Source organism: Ostrea edulis, chromosome 9, assembly GCF_947568905.1.
Source record: "Ostrea edulis chromosome 9, xbOstEdul1.1, whole genome shotgun sequence".
Lineage (NCBI taxonomy): Eukaryota > Metazoa > Mollusca > Bivalvia > Ostreida > Ostreidae > Ostrea > Ostrea edulis.
This window is the reverse complement of record NC_079172.1, coordinates 52,256,524-52,276,175: the sequence shown is the minus strand read 5'-3', so window position 1 is coordinate 52,276,175 and position 19,652 is coordinate 52,256,524. Positions and strand designations below refer to the sequence as shown.

Sequence of the window (19,652 nt, the reverse complement as noted above, 5' to 3'; positions counted from 1 at the left end):
ATAGAAATTCCAACTAATATGGCGGATTAGCAGAGAAATATGGCGGACATATAGAATTATACTATATTTATTAATTCATGTCAGCTTTAATCACTCCAAATCATTATTTTCCCACCATTTTATTTCACAATCACATTGTTTTGGAAGTTTTCTCTCTAAATTTGTCTGATTTCTATAAATTTAAAAAATAATTCTATTTTCATCCTGACCCGACCATGGTACAAACTCTCTACACCATCGTCTGTAAACACGCTTACAACGAAACCATTTTTCTCAATTCAGTACAACAGTGTATCATTCTGAAATTCTTGTTAATGTGACAGAGTAATTTCTTATCTAATATGCATATAATGCATTCATATATCCATGTATGTATTGTTTTTATTTCATCTTTTTCAATTTAATGTCAATGTTATGTGTATTGAATTATATAATCCTTCAATGGATCTGCAATTCAACATCCGGTCAAGCATAATACTTAGTGAGTTCTTCGGTATAGAGTGCCTGAGGTGCCTAATTATGTCTTGGCCAAGTTGTCCATAAGTCTTTTAATTTCATTGGTGTTTTAGTTTTGTGTCTTGCGTTTTTATTGGTTTTGGGATTTTTTCCCCCTCCAAACGTTCTTTGTGTCAATTCATTCTTTGTCTGAAATTTGAAGTGACCAGTCCATGGATCAGTTGACTTTACATAGACTTGATAGTACTACCTGAGACTGACTTTTCCTCTCAATCGGTAAGTTACTAAGTTTATTACTAATGATAATATGCTTCTAATATATATCTAAAATGGTAAATCCTATAATTTTGCATTAAGATTAATTTCCTATGCACTTCAACCTGAGTAAAAGTATATAGTGAGAGAGAATAATTTATTTTAACTATAAAGAGTAAATACATGCAGTTCAATTGTCTCACTATGATGTATGTTACGGCCATTTCGTTCATTAGTGCTCTTTCTGGAGTTGTGATGTGATGTCATCATTTTTGGGGCACAATATTTTTATGTGTAGAGCCCGTGATTCTATACATGTATATGGCAGGACGCGGCAAGTGCCATACCTGCATTACCAGTTTTCTAGTCAAATTTTACTAGTTAACTTACCAGTCAGCTTTGTACTGATAATTATGTTCACTGGAGGAAACCTCTGAATTGGTGAGTGTATTATTGTTTTTATAATAGGTAAAATTGTGCATTTATGTATCTCGGTAAATTTTGCATACTTAGTAATTTCAGTATAAAGTAATTGCTGTTAGTATTTGTGCAATTATATTCAAGTTCATTATTTATAATGTAATTAGGAAGTCAGGTAATAATATGTTTTATGGCGTGACCGTGTTTGAGGGCGAAGCAAAAAAGTTTTGACATTAGTATCTATATCCAAGCAGGACAAAAACAACCCGAAGTTAACACGCGGACGGAGCTGTATCAAAGGATCCTAATTTTTGGACATTTGATCCACCTATATATTGAACGCGGGAAATATAACGCAATTGATGTAAACAGTACATTGTGACGTCATATTCAGCGTCGTTATTTAGCAAATTTAGAAACAAAGCGTTTGAACCACAACAAAATACATGGCGTTAATCGTGGAGTGATTATATATGATTAAGAAAATAAGATTTACATGCTTTTACGGATTTTATGTGTAACATCTCAGAACGACGTGAACTAGGGTAGACGAGATTGAAAATGTAGGAATACCTGTCCACGCGCTAATATTCGAATCGACGCCATTGGTACCAAACTTTTCAAGTTCCATAGGTATGGTTTAATTTTTCATTATTTTCCTATATTTTCCTTTTAAACATGTATATACGTGTTACCTATAGGGAGAGCTCCGCTCTCACGGCCCTTCGGGCCGTGAGAGGGCTTCGCCCTCTATTATTGACATGTATGTGATATCGATGGATACGTGCACATTTATCATGTACGGGAGATAACTCCATTTTCACCATGTTTTCCATTCCTGATCTATGATAATCTAGAGTTATGCCTCTTTGTTTACATTATGTCGGCAGTTTTTTTTATCCATACTGCAGTGTCTGTTATTTTCTAGTACATGTAATACATTATAATTGATTTGCTAGGATGTGTTATCATATGTGATTTAATCTGAAATATCTTGTATTTATCGTATATTTTCTTTGTATTTTTTGTAGTAAATCGTCGTTAAACGCATTTACAAGTTGTTTCCTACTTCATTTCCTACTTGGCCAGTACAATGTATCTTAATTAATAGCCATATTTTTATGATAATTGCATTAGCAGCAAGTTGTAAGTTATTTGATTAACTTGCAGGTTTGAACTTTATATGGTGACATTTATTTATCACATTGGCAGTTCACCATTATATATATTGGCCTATTCCCATAGAATGGTATGTTTGAGTTACTGACTGAATCCATTTTGACAATGTATCAAGTTCTTTTTCACATTTAGCCCATCGTCCGGCATAATCTTCAACATGTTATATTTTCATTCACTCCGTTTTTTTCTGTTAAAGCTACATGTATATGTGTCGTATTAAACAATAAACTTGACCAACATTTTGTCAGTATGATAAACTATGATAAAAATGATGACATGAGACTTTCGATAAATTATATATTAGCATTAATGAAGTACTGATTTATTAGATGCAAGATGGTTTTCTAATGCATGTTTATGAAGGAGTGACGTTTATGGTGAAAGTGCGCAAGAAGCGCTCGGTAAAATATTTGAAACATAGGAAATTTCCTTTACAGTATATAGTCGTATTAAAATGTTAAACATGTGAAGGGGTTCCTAACTTGTTTTCAAATAAATAGATTCTCTCGATGCTAAAACAGCTACTAGTATTCTTCCTGAAATTAGTAGATTTTTTTTTAATTTTGTAGATTCGTTTTGATGTTTACATTCTCCGTGATCGAGTCAACTCTAGATACCTTTTTGATAACTCCAAACATTTAATTAGTTTGAAAATTAGTGATTGAGATCTAGAATAAATGATTTACAAATGAGAGAAAATAAGATAAAAATGCAGGAAGTCAAGAACATACACGACTAAAATACATGTACAATATACTCCGAGTCGAGATATCTTGAGAACTTGAACATTCCGTTACCTTTATAATGAAGATTATTTATTTTTTTTTAGCAGTTGTGATTTTTCTCTATAACAAGAGACTTTAGCAATGAAAATTTTAAACAAATTAGAACGATTTGAGAAATATTAAAAAATATGAGAACTATTTACAAATCTATGAACATGAGAAATATTTTAAAATTAGAACTTTTGGACATATGAGAGCTCTTGAGAGCTTGATAACTCCTTATTGAGATTACATGACTGAGATGTTAGATGATTGAGAAGTTGACATTACATGTGTATTTGAGATAATTTGAAAAAGAAATTATACAGGGACAAACACAACTTACACATTCTGACTGAGTCAAGACATCTGAAAACTTGAGCATTTCATTAATGATTTATAAGATTTTATGATTGAGAACTGTGATACTTCAGCAATTAAAATATACGATAGTTTTATGAGATTAATTGAAAATTGAGAACTATTTCAAACATATGAGGCATATTTGAGATATCTTGTAAAGGGGCATTAGTTGTGAAAGTGATGACAATCTTTTTTTCTCAAAATCTCTCATTGGCATAGGAATATATATCAATGACTTATAAAAAACATTCATTTTGTACAAATACAAGAGAAACCTAATAAAACTACATTGGGTAACCGCTTTTAGTGTAAAGAAATATATATATATAAGGAAGAATTGTTGTTTTGCAATTGATTAAGCACCATGTGCCTGTTTTGAGGTTAAAAAGTGTTTGAATTAAATATTGGTGTTATTACTGAAACATATTATATTGTGCAATTTTCATTGAATTAAATTTTTGGTGACAAAATGACAGCGAACACCCCTTTAAGAACTTCACTCATCTATTATAAGTCATTTTGACATAGCATGACAGAAACCAATTTAAAGATTAAAAATCCATATCCCCATATGAGAATATTATAAGCACATGATGAACGACTTATTTGAAATATTTTTTGAAAAACAATATATAAATGTTATATTGTTTTGTCCAATCTATACATACTGGTACACAATAAAATCCTACCTACTATCGGACAATCATATCATGAAATAAAAAAGTTCATTATTTAGACCTGTAATAAGAAAATAAAATCTATGTCTCTTCTACGTGTAATAATCTTTTTTCTTTAAATTAAACAGCATGCTAGAATCAAACTGCTATTTCAAAATGGACATGTCACAGATTTTAATGGAAAGGTGAAGATAACGAACAGTGATCAATCTCACAACTTCTATGAGATATGCAAATTAAAAGTTGGACAAACACGGACTCCTGGGTATACCAGCTGTGGGACCAGGTGCCCAGGAGGAGCAATAATTCCCCGTCGAATGGTCACATCTGCCAGGTAAACGAAGTGATCCGCAGTCAAAAATTAGTGTGTGAAGTACGGCCTAACAATTGGTATGAAATATGTCAAGCAACATTTGACCCATTGACAGGTTGTATAATATACCATTCTCCATTCTACAAAGTGATAGTTCTCAAAGTTCTGAAATATATTCCTATAAAATTAAGAGGAAAACAGTGCATGGATATGAGTTTCATGTTCCATTTATTCTCTCATGGGAAACAAATTGCTCATTTACAAGGCATTATCTTAATTCAATTTTGAGAACTGCATTTTCAAACTATATGTAAATGCTTCTTCTTTTGGATTTGATAAACTCTCTATGAACTCGTTTATCTTGTTTTACCATTACTGAATTATCATTACAAAATCAATCACCAATAAGGATTGCTCATTCAACTGTTTTCAGGTCACCTTAGCTAAGCTTTTCCCAACCCACGCCACCGTCTATCAGTACTTTGATTTCAACAAATGTTACCGCGACGTGTTACCTGAGTTACCTCTAGATTACCGCGGTAGATTTTTCCCGCCACGGGAACACGCTAAATAGAACTGCGTGTATTGTATGAACCGCTTGTACTGTATGAACTGCTTGTACTGTATGAACTGCTTGTACTGTATGAACTGCTTGTACTGTCAGGGCCGTAAATTAACCTTCAATTTGGAGGAGGCAGGAAATTAGGCGGGGGTCTGGGGGCCGCCCAGGCCCCCAAACGCTCAGCACATTTTGTGCACACTGAATACGTTTCGTGCAAAATCCTTGATTCTAGGGCCTTCTAAGATGTTACTTGACTAACTCATTCTAAAAGAAAGATTTGGAATGCTTTTTAAGGGAGGTATCATGTTCTTAGTTATTAGAAACAACATAAATTCTACTGAACTTTAAATTTTAATTTTTTTTGGCTCAAAAGTTGGAGGAGGCAGCTGCCTCCTCCGCCTCCATGTAATTTACGGCCCTGACTGTATGAACTGCAACACTTTACACCAGCATACTTTTCATATTTTCTTTATTATATAATCATACTATTAATAAATGAAATCACATACATCAGATCATGGATAGTGCATTAAGGACTACACAAAGCCGTAATCAGAGGCTTCATATTGCCCTTTGATCTTTCATTCGTTAAAACCAAAAGGATTTGTTTTTCTTGGCCTACAGATACTAGGACTTACATTAATCAGCAATAATTTCAAACTTAAAGTCATCTTCAAATTTATATGAATAAAATTGGAACCACTCAATCTAACCAGCCATTTTAATCCATTTCACGTGCGTCTTCAACAGTTTACAAACTCTTTATTTGCCAAGTCCCGGGTTCACGGCTTGTCGAAGGTAAAAGGCGTCTTGGGCTGCTTGCGGTCCTGCACCAATGCCTAGTGCGGTTTGTGATCCACCACCTCCGAGCTGACTCAAGAAATAAGCGCCAATACCCCCTAGCGCCAGAGCCCCAAGGGCGTTAGATGTGTTGGGTGAGGTTGAGGTTGATGAGGTTGAGGTTGAATCTGCAGCTGTCATAAGGAATAATAGCTATTAAAGTTAGTTCTACCTTTCTGTGACGTCATAAGATTTTGCGAAATCAATGATTTATTTAGATTTATGCATGCTATTACTTGTTGGAGTCTTTTCCAATGGTTATTGTAAAAAATCTTGTTAAATATAAAATATTATAATAAGTTATCAATATCTCATAAATAATCAATAATATGTTTCAAAATATTGAATCCAAGGGAAATAACTGTTTTCATCGAATCCTTTTATCAAGTTCATTATGCGATAACAGAAATTTTGAATAGTTTTATAAAGAAACAGTTTCATGAAGTTATTATGAATAGTATAATATCGTTTGAACCAGTTTTTATGAAATTTTGATAATGCTGTTGAAGGAAAATTGCAATTTTCTGACGTTGATATATGATTTTGTGTATGTATGTCTCGCATCTTAAAAGATGCGATGACCTATATAGAACTTTATTAATTTTAATTCAAGTAAATTGAAATGAATACACATTTTAAACTTTAATCAGATAATAATGCGAGTATGGAGTTACGTTAAGTGAGAGAGAGAGAGAGAGAGAGAGAGAGAGAGAGAGAGATTAATATCCATAAAGTAAATTATCATACTGGCACAAGCAGGTCCACTGTATCCATAGTAACAGACACATACTCCTGTGGAAGCGACAGCTGTGACGGGGCTACCTGTGACGGTAAGGGTGTCAAGCATACAGAAGCCGTTGGCTGTTCCGGTACATAAGGTAGACGCCCCGGGGTTACCTGAAGAAGGGATCGTACATGCTTGTCCACCGAGGGCACATAGAGTTTGGCGAACACCTGAAATGGATATGATCAATTTAGTGGTATAACATTGACGATTGAATCACACACACACATACACACACACTTGTTATACCCCTTGTTGTTTAGTTCTACTCTATTATTTTTTTTTCATTTTAAGTTGAAAGGTCCTGTGTACGTCGCAGCATTATAAAATCATTACTAAATATATTTAGATGACAAATAATATACCAAAATAGTATCTGATCTAATCAGAAATTCTTCATTTAACTGCACCAATATAAATTTTGACCACATTCACGATTCGAAAAACTAGATGATCACATATCATTTATTTTTTCCGTGTTCAGATCCGATGTTCAGTCCAAAAGTCAATTATATCGCTTGGGTTCGAATTTACTTTTAAAGAGTAAAGATATCTAACTCTAAATATAGGGTACACAAGTTAACCGATGTAAGAACAATAAACCAAATGGTACATGTATAAAATTCTACTCTGTATTCTAATATATTCATACATAATCAATCTACATTACTACCAAATTTCATCCAGAAATTCCGTATACATGTATTTTCCAAGATATACAGAAATGAATTCGGAAGAATGCCCATCATATTTTGGTCGACTTTTAGCTGGGTCCTTAATACCACTAAACAAAATGTTGAGCATTGAAACAAGCTAAAAGTATCACATAGAATGTGCATCATTAGATATCATTTCTAAGTAGAATTTCTACCCTAATCCATAATAGCTCCAAGTAACTGAAAATTGTAAAACCGTCTGAACTTCCACTTATTACAGCCATTTTGACCGGTGCAACTAACTACCCAAATTATCATCATTATCATAAATAGTCAAACACTTGTGATAGTGTGGTATGGATAAAATATGCAGAATAAGACATTTGTATTTTTTATAAAGACTTGTTATTAGCATAATTTATGTACTATAATGAATTGATATTGACGAAAATGAGTATTTGAGTCTCTAAATCGTTATGGGTCCTTCATCCTTTTTGGGTAATTGTAGGTTGATTATGTATGAATATATTAGAATACAGAGTAGAATTTTATACCATTTGATTTATTGTTTTTACATCGGCTAACTTGGGTACCCTATATTTAGAGTTAAATACCTTTACTCTTTATTAGTAAATTCGAACCCAAATGATACAATTGTCTGTACTCATTCCCACAAAGAAATTCTAACCTAAGAAACAAATGATACAATTGTCTGTACTCATTCCCACAAAGGAACTCTAACCTAAGAAACAGAAATGAATCTCAGGGCTCCCCATGTAGGTAACTACTAAGATGAGGAATGAAATAATTTTTTTACATAGTTGATATCAAGTATCAAAATCTTACCGACGGCCAGAAACCCCAGGCACATTAAAACCTTGAAGTGCATCGTTGTGGTGAATCTGCATATTAATGAAGTAGATTTAAGTAAAATTTCGAAAATATCCTTTCCATTTAATATTGTACACAGAAGATAAAAGTAGGAATTAACAGAAATATTTCAAGCAATTTAATTAAGTCCCAATACATCATGCAATTGCGTGAGGTCGATTTAGCTATTGAACAAATTATAATGTGTAAATTAACAAAAGTTAGCAATATCTAATTGAAAATCAATGTAATGATAAACTTAGATGTTTATAGTCACCAAAGACGGGCTTTTCCGACTGTTTCCTGAACGACAACGCACGCCTAGACTAGAAGACTAGAAAGCGGTAGGGGTTTAAATACTGACACTGTCCTCAACGCATCTATCAAAGTGTTACGATACTTAGTACATACCACGGTGGCGAATCACGTGACTTCGACATGATCGATCGGCAACGAAAATCAGCTTCAATAACGAATTGTCACATACTCATATCAACATATGAAGAATTTACCCAGGAGCAAATCTATACTAAAATAGTAGTTCTATGCGCGATAGAAGCAGAGAACATTGGCACAGTTTTGCGGCAGTCGGAAAGTTTTTTACTGAAGAGAAAAGATTGTGTCAGTGAAAGTTTTTTCGTGTGATTGATTATGTCAAAATCGCGTGATTCGCCACCGTGACATACGGTGAGTCCTGAAACCCGCTTTTCTCCGCGCCACTGAATGTAACGTACATACACCATCACGATTGTGGTTTTATCCTCCACGAGTGTGGAATGCTTGAACAATTCTATGGGATCACTCAGTCAATTCATGATGTTCAATTTGGTAATGGGTGAAATAAACAATGAATTCGTATAAATGATGTACATTTTTGTTGAGCGTAATTATATTTTATAGTTGGCAGTTGTCTGAACTGCTGTTCTTTCTGAAAATTGAAAACTTGGATTTTTATTCATAATTTTATTTGTTCTATATTTACATATACCTGTCAAAATTAGCTTTATATTTGCTCAGCATCTTCTTAAAGATGTCTAAAGTTTCTTAAGCATATTGCTAAACATATCCCTTTCTAAATGAGAAACAAACTTTTAAAATGTTGAACACATTGCGTCTTATCTGCTTACCAAAGAAGTGAAAAATGCGAAACGTGTCTTCTTTTCTCGAAAAGTAAATAACTCCATAAAACATGTCTATCTTACCCAGCTACGGTGGGTGAGGGTACAGAAAGACTAACAGTTACGGTGGGCGGGGTGCAAACTGACTGACAGCTACGGTAGGCGGGGTGCAAACTGACTGACAGTTACGGTAGGCGGGGGTGCAAACTGACTGGCAGTTACGGTGGGCGGGGCTACATACTGACTGACAGTTACAGTGAGCGGATATACAAACAGACTCACTGACAGTTACAATAACCGGGTATACAAACAGACTCACTGACAGTTACAATAACCGGGTATACAAACAGATTCACTGACAGTTACAATAACCGGGTATACAAACAGACTGACTGACAGTTACAGTGAGCGGATATACAAACAGACTCACTGACAGTTACAATAACCGGGTATACAAACAGACTCACTGACAGTTACAATAACCGGGTATACAAACAGACTCACTGACAGTTACAATAACCGGGTATACAAACAGACTCACTGACAGTTACAATAACCGGGTATACAAACAGACTCACTGACAGTTACAATAACCGGGTATACAAACAGACTGACTGACAGTTACAATAACCGGGTATACAAACAGACTCACTGACAGTTACAATAACCGGGTATACAAACAGACTCACTGACAGTTACAATAACCGGGTATACAAACAAACTGGTAGCTACGGTTAGTGGGGGTACAAATAGAATGAGTTACGGTGGACGGGTATATAAACACACTGACGGTTACGGTGGGTTAGGGTAGAAGGTGACAGTTACGTGGGTTGTGGGTGCAAAGTGAATGAGTTACGGTGGGCAGGGGTATAAACAGAAAGGCAGCTACGGTGGTGGGGGTACAAACAATGTGGTAGTTATGGTGGGTGGGGGTATAAACAATGTGGTAGTTACGGTAGGTGGAGTACAAACAGACTGGCAGTTATGGCGGTCGGAAGTTCAAAGAGAGAGTTTATACAAAATCTAGCAAAAAGAAAATATATTTCTCCTTATATGCTATGTGCGAAAACGTTAGTGGGAGTGATTTGGGATTTCGATCAGCTGATTTAGATTTGTAACTAATTTAAATCAGGGACCATTTACCATTCTTCAATGAAAATATCTATGGAATGTCTCGCACTTTTTCATTTATTTAATATTTGAAAAAAAAAATGTAATTCTCCATTCCCATTTTTAAAAAAAGCTATCCTTGGCCGTCTATGTATCTATATTTAGCAACCCTTGTGTGTGTATGGCACTTGTAATAATATGTAGTAATCCCCCCGCCCCCTTCATTTTTAAAGAAAGCAAACTATAATTGGCATTCTACACACACACACACACACACACACACACACACACACACACACACACACACACATATATATATATATATCAAAGCATTTGAATTTTCTTATCAAGAGACATGTTATATATGTCTCTTATTAAAGTAACGGGATTATATAATTAAATTAAACTAATATGGACCTGATAAACATATTGTATAGATCGACATGTACATATATTGTTGCTGATCATTTTTAATCTGGCATGTACATAACAGCAGCCGCTGCTGGGTTTAGAATGGGGCCCGTCACCCACCCCCCTTTTTCCGCAACAAATTTACAAAATGATTTGGCATCCAAAATAAACATGATAAATTATATCAATGCCATGCATAATGTTCTAGTAACATATATCATAAGGGCTTTAATGCCTCGGACAGCACTGGAGACCAGTCCTTGCATGAATATTCTGAGTTGATCATATGTATAGAACTATATTTGGAGATGACCAAGTTCTACTCATTAGTATTTTTTAAAAAATGATCACGTCACCAAGACTTGAGTTTTTTCGGGAATTTCAAAACTAAAACCAACATATAGGTGCTTCGAATTGTCCCAACTATTTTTTAAATTTTCAATAAAGGAAGGAAAATTGGTATGCAAAAGATAACCTTTAACCAAATAATTCAAATAGAAAAAAACCCCAATACAAATGCTGGGTTTTTTGGGTGATCGTTTGCTCTATATAGACACATATCCCAATATCTACTAAATGTACTCTGTACAAGGCTAGGCAGTTCTCATGATATCAAATAAGAAACTATTTATTTGTAATTTCATTTCCTTGATTATCTCCCTTTTCAATGGGTATGAAAGCCCTTCTACCAATGATGCTTGTAAGCACATTTGGTTGAAAGTAGCTCGGTGGTTCTGGAGAAGTCGGAAATAAGAAAAATTTACAGACGGAAGGACAACAAGCGATCAGAAACGATCAACAGTGCTTTCGGCTCAGCTCAGTCAAAATGCAACATCAAAGAAATGAGTCTGTGGATGAACGAGAGTCTATAGCTGAACTTGGAACTCTTTCATTACATGTACCAATAAGGTTATAACACTTCCCATCCAAAACCATCACAATGCAAAATACAGCTTCTTCAGACTTTTTAAATAATCTTTTTATTATCCCAGCACATGCTACTACGCTGTGGTATTACGTTGTGGTATGGATATCCTTATAGCCAAGGTTGGGAAGCCTTGGGTTCTATAAGTTAATTCACATGATAAAATATATATAATGTTGTGATAGTGGGTTCTCTGCTTTGGGGACAACATTCCTATTATCCTTGGAGCATGTCTGATGAGCATGGTGATGCCTCAAGGATGATTGTTGTGATGATGTTCTTTGGTCTTTTATTTACTTCTTTAGACTTGATGTTTTTTCTCTATGAAAATATATATCTTGATCAATAAATGATTTGCAAAAAACATTTGTGAGACAGGAGTTGGCAATTCTAACCCCCCTCCCCCCAAACAAACAAAAAAAGAAGAAGAAAACCACCTCACACATGTCGGTGTAGGTATAATAACATTATTTATGTCAGCCTGCCCCGAAATAAGTGAAACACATATAAAAAAGTAAAAATGGTCATTTATTAAATAAATAAATGAGAATCAAAAGTAACCTATATACAAGCACATATATAGAAAAATCTAATCCCTGAAGTAGCACCCAATATAAAAGTAAAAAGTAAAGCATCATCATCTCATAATATACCTCTCAATAGGAGTGACATATATACCTTCAAAAATGGGTGCTGCAGAAAGTAAAAATATCAATGGCACGTTTCCATAGTAAAGAGACTAGACATATTTCTCATAGTAAAGGAAATCGACATACATGTATATGCATGCAACCTGACAAAAAATGGGGCGTTCATGCCACCGTAACAAGATAGGCTATAAAATTGAGCCTTGCACAATATGCAAAAATAGGCTATCTTGTTAACGCCCCATAAAACATAATTTACTAAGTTAAGAAGATGGACGAAGTATTTTAGTACAGTCAAAATATAGATCGGAAATGGTTAAAATGCCTTGTCTTAAATAATTCACCATAGATGTCCCAAATGGGACCAAAGTCCACCTGTAAGGCAAACACAAAGTAAGGTACATGTACCAGAAACATTTGAATTAGTTCTCAATTAGTCTTGACTTTTATGTATTACATAAAAGAGTAAAATTTTGACTATCAATCAAGTTGCTGAAGTAATAACTTCCAACATATTATTTTTAATAAATAAATATTTATATTATCTCATATCTCAAATAACATTTTTACCTCATTGCTCTGGTAATCATAGATCTTGGAATTTAAGTTTTGCCCAAAAGTTCTCAATTATGTCCAATAGTGTCATTGCATTCGGGAAATCGTGTATAGATCAAGTCATATATAATGATATAAGAGATGGATAATAAATCACTCGATTTTTGAACACTATAGAAAATTTAATTTAATAGTCCCATAAACTTAACGAATCTGATATTTATACTATTTTCAACCAGAATAAAAATATAAATACATGCACAGTATCACATACATCAATCAACCCATCCATCACCGGCAATGGTGACGTCTCCATATGACGTTAAACAATATAATAATCAATCTAATATCTTTGTTTGTCCTTAAACATGTCAAATGCAGCCGGATAGATTTAAAACTGAATAACTGCTGGGTTTTTTAATACAGGGTTCAAAGTCAATCGAGTATAAAATCAGTAAAATAATGTTGCAAAGTCAACAGTGCTGTTACATGTATCATGGTTAATAACAAATTCCATGTGGAGATATCAAGGAGACCAGAACCTACCTTTTTCTTACATTCTACCAATGGGAAATAATTTACAAGTCTACCCCCCCCCCCCCCATTGCAGTTCTGACTTTGTGTGATTAAGTATTACAACTGCTGCTGTAGCAGACCAAAGTCATTTACACAGGTAGTGACTGTTTCATCACAACTCCAGACACCCGTGCCCCTGTTTTAAAATTTCTAGATCCACCTTTAGAAGATGTTGTTTGAAATATAAAAGCCGAAACTTTATTTTAAACAACAATTTTAGACCGAAGACATTATTCTGAGTCATCCATGAAAACAAGAACTTTATGGCTTTCAGATTTTGGAACACAGTTCGCAGTTCACTATTCGCAATTTAATAGTGAACTGCATTCCAGAACGCAGTTCGCAATTCAAATTTCTATATGCACAAGAAACATTGGTGCACGCACCAAAGTTATGGGCTGAACAAATTTCCAAGAGAGTATCATTGTTTCCATAAACTAAAACTGTCTCGTAAACATATTGATTGGACAAGTGTCCAAATTCGACCCATTAACATACAAAATGAACAGTAATCTGTTACTCCTTAAAGATCTGTGAACTACGTGTATGTCCAGTAGGCAAAGGTTCTCCAGTGGACTTTTTTTAAGAGCAGTCTGAACCTTAACCTTAAACCATTGTGACCTCAGAATAATGTGTTTATATGCTGCTTTACGTCTCATTCTCGAATTTTTCACTCTTATAGAGACGTCACCTTCGGGCGAATTGAGCAGTGAGGGTTCTTTATCGTGCTAACGCCTATCGTGACACAGGACCATGGCTTACAAGCCTCATCTAAATGACCTAAAAATAATAGATATGGGTTATTCTGCTCCTTGGATGTTATAAGTTTGATGAATATTTACAATGTTCATTATTGGAAAATATTGAACTTTTATCACTTGAATATATTAAGCAACATTTTCTAATGTGCAAAATAATTCAACCAATGACTGTTGCATGAATACTGCATTAATTTAATTTCACACTTTCCATATTAAAACTGTGACATTTAATTTGGGTTATCCAAATATCATAACCTTTCGCTATGAAATAAATCAGATTTATTCAAGATTGAAAATTTTATTGGCACAACCTGTGACAATATTTAACAAAATGGTATAATGCAATAATCAAAACATTCTTTAGCACCCTTGGAATTATGCATTTTTCAAAACAAAACAAAAAAAGATATCAAATGTGGACTTCAAAGGTTAATGAACAAACAATTAAGGACACTAGATACACTGATGAACATTTTTTTCTAGACATTGAAAAATTATTTCATATAAAGGTGTAAATACTGAGCCATCTATTTCATCTTCATTGTAGGAAAGCAGCTATTTACTCTGAGGAAAATTTTTCAAAATAGCATACGCCATAGCATTGGACTATTGCTGAACGCAAATCAGGGTTGTTTATTTAAATGGGAAAAATACATGCAAATAAAGTGTAACATTACTTAGCATAATGTTAGAAATGTTTGAATTTAATATATCAAGTAATATTTAGAGAAATCAATAAATTAGATGAGAGCAGATCAGTTTAACTGCATAAAAATAACATGAAATGACAACTTTTTAGTGTGCAGTATATAGAGGGTCCTTAAGTGTTAGTACTTCTAAATATGATGACTAGTGAAAAAATGGAATGGACTGGTTGTAATGACTAGAATAAAAAACATCATATTTCAAAAGCAATACTGAACAAAAATAAGACTGTAATACTGACAATAAATATTATACCCATTGCTATAAAAGTTATTGTTTTATCATGATGTAAAATAATTTAAAAGCAAAACAGAACATTGATGACATTAGGTCTTCATTATATTTGATAGTGCTATTGTACATCAAACAACAAATTCTGCAAAATGAAAAAAAATTCAGGTGTCTACAGTAAGTGCATAGGCTAAATACTTGCAATACTTCTACAGTAACTAAAAATTCAAACAAATCTAAGAACTTCTAGCTGAAACCTATGTCGCATAATAATACAAAAAAATACATGCGTCTACAGTAAGTGCCAATCCTACATTCTTGTACTTCTAATACTTCCTTAGTAATAATGAATTCAAACAAATCTAAAAAGTTCTTTTAAAAAAAAATTAGCTACCAAAAAAAAAAGGGCAACATCTACATTGTAGGTGAATTGAAGGTGTGTGACTGCATCCATCTTGCAACATTTAACAATCACTAATATCGTAAAAAGTGTTACGTGCCGAAACTTGGGATTTAAACTTGATTGGCAACTTCTCTAATAGTACACTTAAGCAAGCTGCCTTTGATTCAATAGTAAATGTGTCCTTCATGATTTCCTTCAAAGTATCTTTAAAGATGGTTGCTTTTTCATCTCTTTTCGATTCTGTTGAAAACAGAAAAGTTACTCGGATGTTTTTCGCCACCTCTATAAATAGGTCAGCAGATAAGCGCACGTGACCTGTGTGTTACACCAAAAAAACACAGAAAAAAAAAACAAACAAAAAACAAAAAACAAAACAAAAACAAATGTTTAAAAAACACCATCGAATTACTTTACATACAAAATGAAAACGTATCATGATAATCAGTAATCCAACTTAAAAAAAAAAAATACACACTCATCCCGCAGATACTCATACACTTCTCAAATTCTTATTTCATAGAATGGGCCGGCTCGTGCCGGCCCATAATAAAACAACACCACACTGGAATTATAAGGATGGGGTGCCAGTTACCAACCCCAAACACTGTGAAGAAATGTTGATGGTAATCTCTCTAATTACGGAGATCCGCCCCTACAATTTTTATGCATAACGCATTACACTTAGTGAATAAACATCGGGTTCGGAATCATCGAAGACCTCTACCCAGGGGACTGAAATTTTTATGGTAGGGTGTTAGTGGTCCTCTCCCACCACTGTGAAGAAATTGTGATGTTACCCTCTCTAGTTACGGAGATCCGCCCCTCCAAGTTTCATGCATAACGCATCACACTTAGTGAATAAACATCGGGTTCAGAATTATCGAAAACACTTACCCCGGGCACTGAAATTTTTGTGGTAGGGTATAAGTGGTCCTCTCCCCACACTGTGAAGAAATTGTGATGTAACTCTCTCTAGTTACGGAGATCCGCCCCTCCAAGTTTTATGCATAACTCATTACACTTAGTGAATAAACATCGGGTTCGGAATCATCGAAGACCCCTACCCCGGGGACTGAAAATTTTATGGTAGGGTGTTAGTGGTCCTCTCCCACCACTTTGATGAAATTTCACTTCCCGGGGTAGGGGTCTTCGATGATTCCGAACCCGATGTTTATTCACTAAGTGTAATGCGTTATTTAAAAATATCGGAAGGGCGGATCTCCATAACTAAAGAGAGTAACATCACCATTTCTTCACAGTGGTGTAAGAGAACCAATAATACCTTACTACAAAAGTTTCAGTCCCCAGGGTGGGTTTTTTCGATGATTCCGAACCCGATGTTTATTCACTAAGTATAATGCGTTATGCATAAAACTTGGAGGGGCGGATCTCCGTAACTAGAGAGAGTAACATCACCAGTTTTTCAGTGGTGGAAAAGGACCAGTAACACCCTATCACAAAAATTTCAGTCCCCAGGGTAGGGGTCTTCGATGATTCCAAACCCGATGTTTATTCACTAAGTATAATGCGTTATGCATAAAAATTGGAGGGGCGGATCTCCGTAACTAGAGAGAGTAACATCACCATTTCTTCACAGTGGTGGGAGAGGACCACTAACACCCTACCACTAAACTTTCAGTCCCCTGGGTAGGGGTCTTCGATGATTCCGAACCCGATGTTTATTCACTAGGTGTAATGCGTTATGCATAAAAATTGGAGGGGCGGATCTCCGTAACTCGAGAGACTACCATCAGCATTTCTTCACAGTGTTTGGGGTTGGTAACTGGCACCCCATCCTTTTAATTCCAGTGTGGTGTTGTTTTATGCATATAAAAATTTGAATTGTGAACTGCGTTCTAGAATGCAGTTCGCTATTGAATTGCGAATAGTGAACTGCGAACTGCGTTCCAAAATCTAATTATTTCTATTAAACTATTGACATTCTGCAAACTACAATGTACTAAACAGCAGATATCTTGAACTACTTTACCTACAAATGTTTCCACTATACAATCTTCTTGAAATGTTTGGAGCTCACAAGGATGGATTTGAATATTTAAAAAATATTTGAGAAATTGAATACATATCTCAAAATTAATTGCCAACTGACATAAATGTGCTTTTTTAAAATATATATATTATGCAGGAGTCTCAATATTTTTTAGAAGTAGCAAGAATCTAAAAAATAAAAAAGGCGTCAAATATGTGAGCGCTTAAAGGGGTCCAGCATGCTGTTTTCATTTTTTTTTTTTTTTGAAAATTAGAAGGAAGTAGAGGCATTTCCTTGCCCAAGGCACTAAATTATTGCATTGAAATAAATAGTAAAATGTCTAAATGTTTTGCAGACTGTTGTGTTACAATGCATCGATATTTGATTGGAAATTGAAAAGGTTACTTGTTATAACTTTCCCTTATCCATTCCCCCATTTCGTACATGATCTACATGTACATTCAAATCATGATATGCTTAAAAGAATTGAGCACGATACACCCTGGGGTGCTGCCACTTAAACTTGTCCATCCATCCCACTCCAGTCCATAGAAAGCAGGAATAGGGAAGGAAAGAGAAGAGCTTGGGCAGAACTGGTTCATCTTAACAAGTTCACACCCTCCTCTTACTAAGTAGTACTATCCCATTACTAAAGATAACATATACCCATTCCATCAACAAATGTATTTCATCTAGAATTTAGAAATGCTATGCAAAAATATGCATTAAGTCCTTGACGAAGTTTGTACCATTTTCACCCTGGGCCGTGTGCACCTTCTGGGGGTGTCTTTAAGACGGCGATGTTTTTCATTCAAGACTATCAAAATGATAAAAAAAAAAAAAAAAAAAAACCACTTTATTTTGAATTAGAGTTTTACAACAAACATTTTAGTATACGGAATACGTGTATACATCTTCACCCAATAAAAATGACAAAAACGTAATTGCCCACGAACTTTTTGGACAACCCTCTTACATTGGATCATTGTTCTTGTTCTGTGTACATATCTACTTTTTGTCTTCAAACCTGTAAAAACTTGAAATTTTATATTAATAAGAATATAAACACCTGATCTATTGCACCTGTAAGTTAATTATTGCAATTTATTGATAGTAAATAATATTTTAAACATACGTGAAATTTTACTTGTCACACGTTGTAAAAGTTAAAAATTGTCTTGGGAAGTAACGTATAAGAGTTTGAAATAGATATATTGTCCAGTAGTATGTTAGAATTCATTGATATCCCTACCCGTCCTCCAGTACACGAGTTTCACATAGTTTGCAAATTCGTTGAGGTACCTGTCTCCATGATAACGCGAAGTTTGTATTCTCTGAGGTAGAATCCAACATCGAAACTATGTCATCATTGATAAAAAAAACAAAACTTGTTTTGATATATTCATAGATACATGTATGTAATTTTCGAGTCAAATGTTTTCCTTACATTTTATACCTAGACGTTTTATTGACCAGTTTGTTGCAGTTAGGGCCTCATGGTCAGTAAAGCTGTTTTTAAAAGGACCAAGAAGACTTTCAATGCATTCAGTTTTATTAATATATCTGAATGCAAAGAAAAAATAATGAATATAAAATCAAATAAATTACCAGAGTGATTTTGTCATCGAGAGAGGGCTGTTTTTATCGAAGGAGCATAATTTCTTCAAAGATTTGCAATTATTTACCTTAGACATAAAAAGGTAAAAGATATTCTAAAAACTTACAGATCAATTAGTCTTACTAACACATTATTGTACGACGAAAGATCGTAGAAAATCATTTACAAGCAAAGAGGAAATTTACACAAATACGTAGTGTACATAAAAGGATACTTTATAGGCTACAGTGTTTGTTTTATACTGAACAGTTTAGATTGTTACAATGAAAAACGGAAGATAACGAACGGTGATCAATCTCATAAGTACCATAAAGAACACAAAATCAGGAGTAGGGCAAACAGGGACTTCTGGAAACACCAGAGGTGGAATCATGTACCCATAGGGAGTAAGTATCACCTGTTGACCGGTCACACCTTCGGTGAGCCCTACCCCGTATGTCTTGATCAGATAAAGGAAATAATC

General features: G+C 34.4%; 1 protein-coding gene across 1 annotated transcript in view; it reads right to left on the bottom strand.

The window, feature by feature from the left end:
* Nucleotides 1-5,441: 5,441 nt before the first annotated feature.
* The window catches only part of LOC125658741 (uncharacterized), a 38,400-nt gene continuing 24,189 nt past the window's right edge, over nt 5,442-19,652 (bottom strand). Inside the window, exons 2-4 of the mRNA XM_048890128.2 lie at nt 8,116-8,171; nt 6,577-6,783; nt 5,442-5,963 (exon numbers count right to left, since the gene is read on the bottom strand). Coding sequence (XP_048746085.1) covers nt 5,752-5,963; nt 6,577-6,783; nt 8,116-8,158 — 462 coding nt within the window. The 5' untranslated portion in view covers nt 8,159-8,171 and the 3' untranslated portion in view covers nt 5,442-5,751. The remainder of the gene's footprint in view (nt 5,964-6,576; nt 6,784-8,115; nt 8,172-19,652) is intronic.